At 66.9% G+C, this 9,582-nt stretch overlaps 1 protein-coding gene across 1 annotated transcript; it reads right to left on the reverse strand.

Annotated features, from left to right (window-relative positions):
- Nucleotides 1-1,354: 1,354 nt before the first annotated feature.
- SHISA8 (shisa family member 8) lies at nucleotides 1,355-6,949 on the reverse strand. Its single transcript, XM_028533444.2, is given in 6 exon segments — nucleotides 1,355-2,014; nucleotides 2,251-2,403; nucleotides 3,153-3,286; nucleotides 6,043-6,202; nucleotides 6,205-6,427; nucleotides 6,429-6,949. Coding segments are annotated over 6 exon segments (1,203 nt in total). The 5' UTR covers nucleotides 6,567-6,949; the 3' UTR covers nucleotides 1,355-1,619.
- Nucleotides 6,950-9,582: the final 2,633 nt, after the last annotated feature.

Below are 9,582 nucleotides of genomic sequence, written 5' to 3' on the forward strand. Positions count from 1 at the left end.
GTCATGCCCACGCCCAAGCCTGACCCCGTGGGGTGGAGAGCCAGGGCCTGAGTCACCAGGGTGGGTGATCGTGGGTGGTCAGTGTGCCCGGGAACAGGATCCTTCTTGTGAGTCTGGGCTGGCTGCAGGACTCAGCACCCACCCCACCCCGTATTGAGGGCGTGAGGCTGTCTTCCCAGCGACTACTGGGGCCCTCACTGCAGGCCCTGGGCTGCGCTGTCCTGGGGCTTCTGGGCCTTGGTTTCAACAGCCTGTAGGGATGGGGGTGAAGAGCTGGTGGGTGTGGGCACCTCGGGAAACCTGAGGCTGCCTGTACTCTGGGAGCAGGGGCTGCTCCCTGCCAACACAGATGCCCCCACCCCAATCCCGCCGCCCCTGCCTGCCATCCCGCAGGGCCGCAGTGGCAGCAGAACATGGAAGGGTCCCAAACTGGAGTCAGCTGGGTGATCTCAGCAAGGTACTGAGGTCTCAAAGCCTCAGTTTTCCTCATCTGTAAAGTGGCATTCCCATGGGGCCTCTGTGAGGCTTAAATGAAAGAAACAGCTACAAATGGCGGCCATTGTTACTCAAACAGGACGCCACACCTAGGGTGCCGAGGGGGAAAAGGCCCACCCAGCCGGCTTTGTTGAGGCCACACAATGAGGGTCACAGCCTGGCCCTCAATGCCCTGCACCCCCCCCCCAAGCAGTACCTGTCACAGAAGGTTGATGCACTCGGGCAGTTGGCACTGCCCTGGGCTGCAGCCAGGTACCACCCAACGCCTGCCTGGCAGGAAGGGGGAGAGCTGGCTGCGCATGCGTGTGGTGTGAGCACCCGTGTGGGGGCGCTGCTGAGGCTCTGGGGCCAGCGTCTCCAGTCCCCTTTCCCTCCACAGCAGCTACTGCGGGGAGGCCCGGCCATCCTGAGGACCAGCTGTCCCTGGGCCCAGTGCCCACACCCATTAGGGGGGTGGCTCTGGGCCAAGCTGACCAAGTGGCCTGCAGGCCAGGGGCCGGCCCGGTGCCAAACTGTGTCAATGAGGATCAGCCTGGCTCCGCCAACTCAAGCTGCAGAGTGTGTGTGTGGGGGGTCCTCTGGAGGGGTGCTCACCGCCAGTCAGGGGGAGGCCCCTCCGCCCTCTCACCGGTGCGCAAGCCTCCAGACGGCTAGGGCCTAACTGCCCCTCCCCCGCGGGTCCACGGGTGTGGACATTAAGCCTGGCCTTCAGCCCTGACCACCCCCACCAGCCGCCACTTCCCAGCTCCTAGAACACACCCACCCCGGAGCACTCAGGCACAGGCCTCTGCTGTGCACAGGCTGCGCCCTCCGCCCGCACCGCCGCCGTCTGTGCAGTCAATGACCCACGCCTCCGCCGTCAGCTCCGCTCAGACCCAAGCTGGGGCTCCTTTATTCTCAGGGGTGGGAGCCACAGAGTACGGTTTATTTACACGAGGAACCTGGGCCCCAGGGCCCCCAGGACAGGCCCCTCCTTAGCCCTGAGGGCTCCAAGGGCCCCGGTCCGGTTCGGCCAGGCAGAAAGGCTGGCGGTGCCCCTGCCCCTTGTGGCCTGGGCCCCTGGGCCAGGCCGACGGCGGATCCCTGGTAGACGCGATGCCTCCGAAGAGCCAACAGCCCCGCCTTCACACGGTGACCTCGGCTTTGCTGTTGGTGCTCAGGTGCCCGGGGGCAGGGCCCGCGCAGCCGTAAAGGCCGGGGGGCTGCGTGCCAAAGCCTTCTGGCAGCTTCTTCACGCCGAACTGGCGCCGGGGCGGGCGGCCGGACCGCGGGGGAGCAGGGGACGCCTGAGCCGCCAGGTGGCCGCGGGGCGCAGGCCGGGCCAGGCGGCTGGTGGTCCAGGCCTTGCAGTGGCCCGTCGGGGCGGGGCCGGCGGGGGGCGCGTAGCCTGGAGGGGCCCACGGGCAGGCGTCAGGCAGCGCGGGCAAGTCCTCGGGGGGCCGCGGGGCGCGCGCCGGCAGGGTCAGTGGGGCGGGGGCGGGCGCCGGAAAATGCTGGTAGAAGTCCTGCGGGGAGGCCTCTGTGGGGACAGAGCGGGGCGTGCCGGGGGCGGGGATAGGCCGTCTGAGACGCGGCTTTCCACGCCCGGGGACTCTGGGTCCCGCGAGGGGTCCCAGCCAGTCAGCCCGGCCGGGGTGCGGGGCACGGCTGCGCTGAGGGGCGCCCCCTATAGGAGCTGCCGGAGCAGACCAGCAGGGCTGGGGTCTCCGCCACTCCCGTGGGCCCCGCGCTCCTCCCACAGGCTCGGCCACTCACCTGAGGGCTTCAGCGCGGCTGCCTTGAGGGTGGCGTACTTAGTAGCGTAGTCGGGCTGCAGCGTCCTGCTGCTGCCGCCGCCCTGCAGCCGGGGACCACGCTGGGGTCCCAGGGTCGCCACCGACCCCAGGGGCCCGTTGTGGCGTTTCTTGTCTAGAGCGGGGGAGAGGGAAGATGAAACTCAGCCCGCTGACCAGGGGGCTCTCTGCACGTACACAGCCACCTCTTCGGCCCTGTCTCCAATGGCAGTTCAGTTGGGTGGCTCTTTGGGTGAGACTGAAAGTGGAACCTGTCTCCATGGCACCATTTCCCGCGTCCGGAACAGGGCCTGGCTCAGAATAACATGAATAGCAGCCAGTCCTAAGTGGGTGCTAACCTAATGGGATGACTCGCCAGCGTATTCAGCGTGAGCCAGGCACTGAGTCCCGGGACCTGACCGGGCGGAGAGGGAGGGAATGCCTGGGCATTAGAGCCCACGGGGTGTGTGTGTGTGTGTGTGTGTGTGTGTCGGGGGTGCCATCAAGCCTGCTCTACAACAAGAGGCCCAGAGGGAGGCTCCGGCCTAGAGGAAGGGCCCTGCAGGAGGCCACAGACCCTGGACAGGCACACCCCAGGGTGCTGAGCTGGAGCCTGGAACCACAGCCTGAGCCAGCGACCCCTTTGTCTGGAGCCTCCCTGGAGTCCTTGGGGCTGGAGGGTGCAGGACCCCTCAGAGGGTTTCCATCCACCTGGGGGAGCCTACCTGCGGGCCCATCCCCCACTCACACCTGCGGAGGCAGCGGCTCACGTCTGTCCGGGAAGCAGTCCTCGCAGAGCCTCTGGCCCCTCCACACAGCCCTTCCCTTGCCCCCAGGCCCGTGGCAGACCCGGGGGGCCCAGTGCCCCCCTGTTGGCCCGCTCACCTGTGCTGTTGTGGGGGGAGCCCCGGGGGAGGCCATCGCCCATCTGCACCTGGACATAGCTGCCCACAGGTGGACCCAGAGGGGGAGGCAGTGGCTCCTGCGGGCCAGGCTGCTTCAGAAGCTCAGTCAGTGTCCTGCGAGAGAGAGTGATGAGAAGCAGCACCCCCTCAGGGGTTCCTGCTCCGCCATCGCCCAGGCTCTGCCCGTCGGGGGCCAGCCCCGGCCGGCCACCACTGCCTCACTGCGTGGCCCTGGGCAACTCCCTCAACCTCTCTGGGCCTCCCCTCTGCTCCCCTCTGATTGACCTTACGCATCTAGTCTCCCCCACCAGGCACCACCTGTGGCCCCGACACGGCTACTTCCCACAGCAGGGGAGGAAGCCGACAGGCTGGTGTGACCAAGGCCACCTTGTTCTCCAAACCCTCCGCCCCTCCTGGAGTCCGCTCTCCAAGACCCTTGAGTTCAGCCTCCTTCCCTCGACACGAGTCCTGTGAGCGCATCCGTCTCCTGGACCTGCTCATGCTGCTACTTCTGCCGACAGCATCCTTTCCTCCACCTCCTCCCATTAAAGCCACCCGTTCTCAAGCCCCACCCACCGGCATGCCTCCTCCAGGAAGCCTAGGGAAGTCCCACCAAGCCCTCTGGCCAGGTGGCTCAGCTGACTGCAGCATCACCTGCACACCAGAACAGGTTGTGGGTCTGATCCCCAGCCAGGGCACATACCTAGGCTGGGGGTTCGTTCCCTGGTCAGGGCGCATATGAGGGGCAACCAATCAATGTTTCTCTCTCACATCAATGTTTGCCCCCCTCTCTCTCCTCCCTCCTCTCTCTCTAAAATCTACAAAACTACATCCTTGGGTGATATTAAAAAAGGGGGGGGGTCTACCTAACTCCCCTCCTGCAGCGGCGTCTTCTGTGGGTCCTGGGATGTAGCTGCCGGCACAGGTATGGAGGACGGACAGATGAGCCAGAGGGACCCCAACATCAAGGCTGTGTGGACCTTGGGCAGTCCCCCCGCCCCGGGTACAAGGACACCCAGCCCCAATCCAGCTGTGGCAGCGTCTGACGTAGCCTTTCCAGCAAGACAGCCAGGCCCAGCCTGCAGCCCAGCTGCCTCAGCACCCACAACCCATGACTGTCTCCCAGCTCTCTCTGACCCCCTTCGGGGCCGGGGCCTCAGACGATGGCTCGCTCAGATGAAGAAGCGCACTGGAGGCGGGACACCGGGGGCAGGCATGGTTTGGCCGAGGTGCAGCAGGGTCTGGAAGCCGTCTTGTGCCGGCCTGAGCTGACCTGTGCGTGCTTGCACCCCCCCCCCCCCCCGCATCTCTGGGCACACACCTCTCTGCCAGCTTTCCCAAATGCCTGAGCAATTTTCATTCCTTCGGGCCTTTGCACAAACCGTCTCCAGGGACAGACCCCAGCTCCCGTCTCAGCCCTCTGCGGAGCCTCTCCTGACCATCCGTCCCGACATGGCAGAGTTACGGGGGAGACGTGGCGGGAGCACAGGAGCTCGCAACACACCCGCGGGTGAGCTCAGGGTGGGTTTCCGGTCTCCCCGCGGGAGGAAAGGGAGTCAGGACACAGGGAGCCCGGAGCTCAAGGAGGGCAGGACTGGCCCTGGCCTCACAGCGCGTTAGGCGAGGCCGGCTCTCCCGGAAGCTTCCCCAGGCCTGCTTCCCTTCCCAGTCCGCCCAGCCGAGGCCGGTTGGAGGCCAACGTGTGAGCGAGGCTGCCCCAGTCACCCACCCCCCAGCTCTACCATCACAGCCCCCAGGTCCTGCCACCCCACTTGGGTCAAGGACGTGCCCTATCCTCTCCCCCCTCCCCACGAGTGAGGGACTTCAAGCCGGGGGAGCCCCGGCCCTTCCCTTGCAGCATGCGGGCCCGGGCTCAGAGCCTCCACAGGTTCCAGCCCAGCTCTGCCCTGCAGCTGTCTGGGAGGGGTGACCCCTGGGACCAGGGGTGCTGTGGGGCTCCAAGGAAGCGCCGACCCTCTGTCCCTGAGGTCTGGGGGGGGGGAGCATCCACAGCTGGCCCACCTGGGCCTGGGGACTTCTGTTGTTGTCACTTCTGGGTACTAGCTTGTCACATGCAGTGTCAGCAACCTCCGTGCCCCCCAAGGGGAACGGGACCTGGGTGAGTGAGGAGGGCCAAACCCCCAGGACTCGAGGGTGGCTGGAGTCATGTGAGGGTGGGGGTGTGGGCGAGGGTTCCAGGGTCACGACACAGAGTCCCTAACCCCAGGAGGAGGGGAACCCGGTCCTGGACACGCCACTTGACACAGAGCACAGAACTCAGCAAGCCCCTGTCTAGGCCTCCCACACGCGCCCACCCCTTTCTAGGGGTACTGAGTGGGGTGAGCTGGGAGGCCTTCTGAAACCTAAAGGGAAAGGTCAGGCCTGAGTCACAGCTACGGAGGGCAGGGAGGGAGGTGGGAGGAGGGCGAAGTCGGGGGAGAAGCTGGAGGGAGACAACCGAGAGGGCTACAGAACAGGCCCCTACCCGCGTTCCTTTCGGCCCAAGACACCCAACGCTACGCCCCACCCCCACCCCATGCTGCTGGGCTCAGGCCCCAGACCCCCCTCCCCTGGGCGCTGACATGGCGGCCCTCTGCCCACTCAGGAGGAGGCGCGGAGCCGCGGGGGAGGGTGGCCCAGCAACCCAGCTCTGCCGGGAGTTCAAGGGGAGACAGGGCGGGTGGCAGCGTCTCCCTCCGTGAAGTGGGGACTCGGGGGACACAGACCTGGAGACAGAGGCAGGGAGGAAGGACCGGAGAAGGGGGCTGTGGAGAGGACCACACGAAGGACCAAGGCAGCGAGGAGGCGCCCGCCGCGTAGTCGGGCTGTCGGAGCGGAACGTGCGGGGACCCCGGCCGGCGCGCGCTCACCTGGTCACCGTGCGCCGCGCGCGCGGACTGTGCGCCTTCTCCAGGCCCAGGCGCACCCCGATGCCGGCCAGCAAGAGCAGCGCGGCGACGCCGCACACCGCGTACACCGCCATGTGGCTGCGCTCGCGGCCCGGGTCGCGGGGCACGGCGGGGTCTCGGGCCGCGCCGGCGGCCGGCCGGTCTGCACCCAGGCCGGCGTGTCGTAGTTGGAACAGCGGCTCTGGTCGAGGCGCCGTGGCCCGTCGTGGCAGCAAAAGCGGTAGCCGCACGTGCCGCAGCAGAAGCTGTAGGGGCCCGAGCTGCAGTTGAAGGGCGGGTCCCACTGGCCAATCACGTCGTAGTAGCCTCGGCAGCGGTCGCCGCCGGCCGGGGCCGCCGTGCTTGGGGGCCGCGGCCTCCTGCGCTTCGGGGGCCCCCGCGCCGCCCGACGGCGGCCGCGCCAGAAGCAGCAACAGCGCCAGCGCGAGCCGGAGCGCCGGCGGGCCGTAGCCACCGAGCAGCTCCCGCGCGCCGGCCCGCTCCATCGGGCCCGCACCTTCGGCTACAGCGCCCCGCGCATGGCGGCGCGCCGCGGCTCCCTCCGTGCCCGCAGGGATCGTGCGGGGGCCGCTCCCCAGGCGCTGGCTCCCGGCGGATGCCTCCTCGGCCGACAGCCTCCTCCGAGGACCCCAGAGCCGGGTGGGCTCGACCCGAGGTCTCGGGGCCGGTGGGCGCGTCCTCCGCCTCGGCGCACCTCGGACTCGAGCCGGCCAGTCTGCGCTCCGGGACGTCCCCGGTCCGGGCGGCGGGTCCTCACCTGCGCGCGGCCCCGTGCCTCTCCCCGGCCCAGCGGGTGTGCGGGTCCCGGGCCTAGCGGGGATGGCTTTCCCGCCGCCCGCTCCGCGCTGCCCGCGCTCTGCTCGCGGCTCCGGCTTAGCGCGGACTAGGGCGGGCGGGGGAGGGAGGGAGGGAGGGAGCGCGGGGAAGGAGCGAGCGGAGCCGGAGGAGGAGCGCGGCCGCCTCCAGGGGCGGGAGGGGACGCGGCGGGGTGCGCAACAGCCCGGACGCCCCTCCGGACCTGCCCCCAAGGCCTCCCGGGTCATTCCTCGGAACTGGGCGCTCCGAGGGTTCGGCTTCGGCCCTCCGGGCTGGTGCTTCGGACACCGGGCCCGCGGCGGCGCGCCTGTGTCTACAGGTGAGGGCACCGCGGGGACAGAGCGGCCGGTGAATGTCGTTGCTGCCCCCCCCAACCCCCGGGCCTCCTTCGCGTCCCCTCCGTCAGTTCTGACCAGACAGGGGGTCCCTTCCCCTCTCTGCCTGTCGGTTGCTCCCGCCTGTCCTCTGGGAAGGAGACCCCCAGCACAACCGCTGCACAGAGACAAATGGGGGTCCCCTCCCCGCGGCCCGGGGCGCAGCGTTAACGCAGGGGCTCACGCCCTGCTCCCAGAACCTCCTGGACACCGGGTTGGGGTCTTGAGGTGTCGGGGTACCTACGGTGCCCCCGGGCACGGCCGGGCCGGAGCCTTCCAGAGCTCGCTCCACCACCCTGTGTGTGAGCCGGGGTCAACGAGGCTAGTTCAGGCCCGCGGCGAAGGGGCGGGGCCACTGGCGGACGCTCCGGCGGGCCTCCGCAGGACCCTCGCGTCCTTGCACACGCCCGGGCCAGGGGGCGGGCCGGGAAGGTGGACTGACTGGCCGAGAGCTCGCTGGGCCTTGTTTACCTAGATCGGGTCGACCTGGAGAGCGCGAACGGGCAGCAGCGCCTCGCTTCTCTCTGCCTCGGTCTCTCATCTTAACATGCAAAACTCTTCCTGGGGGGGGTGGGCAGATCCATCTCGTGCCCCCTCCAAGGGGCAGGGTTCGCTGTGGTGTCTCCCCTCATCCAGATGGGAACACCAAGGGGGGTCGGCCCAGTGTCTCCCCGGAGTCTGCTGAACGAATGAAGGAAGTGACTGTGGGCTCTAATGCCTATAACGCGAAGAATTCCGGCCCCCGGGGTCCGCTCCCTGCGCATCCTGTCTTCACTGGGCGACTAGGGTCGGCTCGGAAAGACAGAGGAGGTGGGAGAAGAGGGAGAAGGATTTACATTTTAAGGAGGATCAAGCCCTGTTGCTGAGATGAGGGGCTGACAGGCTAATTTCAGGTATTAGTGGGCTAAGACAGGAAATGGGGGAGGGTGGCCTCCCCCCAACACCCACCCCCCTCAGGGCGACTCCTCGAGCCTTAGCTAAAGACAGCCCCTCCCCCTCCTCCACCCACAGACGTGCCTCTGATCCAGCCCGGAAGACCCCCCAGCCGGTTTGAAACACTATTACAAACTTGGAGAAAAGGAAATAAGCAAAGGAATGAAATGAAATCGCCTAACCCCACCACCGGGGGCAGCTGATGCTAAAATATGTCACACTTTACACACCACTTTGTAAATGGTTTTGTTTACTCTTTTTTTAGTTACCTTCCCTCTCCACACATTTGGCTCCCTTCGCTCAGTTCACATTTTGATGCCAAACTTTCAGTTTGTTATCCTGCTTAGGACGTTGTGGCCATGTTGCTGGTGCGTCCTTTCCTGCTTCCTGGAGGAACAGAATCCACGGCACAGTCCGGCTTGAGTCCGTGCCCCCACCCGCCCTCTGCCCAGCTGCCCTCCAGGTTTCCCGGGGCTCTGAGGGCGGCCGACTCCCCCACCCTGCTGCTGGGCACCAGGCTCAGAAAGGCTTGTCTCAGCCTCCCGGGGCTGTGGCCTCTTCCCGGGCGGGGTGACCCCCTGGGCCCGGAGCGCCTTCCTGTCTTGTGTCCACTACCCTGGCATCAGTGCGCGCTCTGCTCAGCTTCCACCTCACGTTAACCCCATCACATACATACATATACATGTGTGTATGTATACACACACACACGCATACATGATCTCCATTTGTCCAACAAAGGAACGTATTCCAGTCCCCTCCCACCCCCAGGGACTGAGGTCCAACCTCCAGCTCCTCCCACACCCACAATGCCTCCCCATCCCAGTCTGGTTCAGTGGTCAGCCAGTGACCAGAGACGCCACATCTACCAGGTCCACGCCCAGCACTCAGTGCCCTCTCTGTGTGAACAAATAGCTGGGGGGGTGGGGACAGCAGTGGGCAAAGCAAAGAGACACCGCAGCTGGCTGGTTGAGCCCTGGGCGTGGCCATCCCTTCAGCTGACACTACCCCCAGGTACCCAGCCATGTGCCAGGGGGCAAGGGGATCCACACACACAGCGGTCCAGCCAGCTCTGGAGCGACCCCTTTGCTCAGGCTGCCCTCCCGGGCCTGGGGTGTCCCTCCCTAGCACGGTACCGGAGCACTCGCCCCTTGTCCCTCTGCTCGCCGGCCCCCAAGCCTGTGTCACCAAAAATCGTCCATTGATCCAGGCTTAAAATAACCCCTGGCATCTGCAGCGAGCCCCACGGGGCGGGCAGATGAGCCGAGTCTCTGAGCCTGAAGGGCACCTGCCCCGCCCCCCAGCTGTGAGTGCTGGCGGCTCCAGTGTGCGGTGCCTGCGTGCTCACGAATTTCAGCGAGTGTGCGCACCAGGGGCTACT

This window comes from Phyllostomus discolor, chromosome 2 (genome assembly GCF_004126475.2).
Source record: "Phyllostomus discolor isolate MPI-MPIP mPhyDis1 chromosome 2, mPhyDis1.pri.v3, whole genome shotgun sequence".
NCBI lineage: Eukaryota > Metazoa > Chordata > Mammalia > Chiroptera > Phyllostomidae > Phyllostomus > Phyllostomus discolor.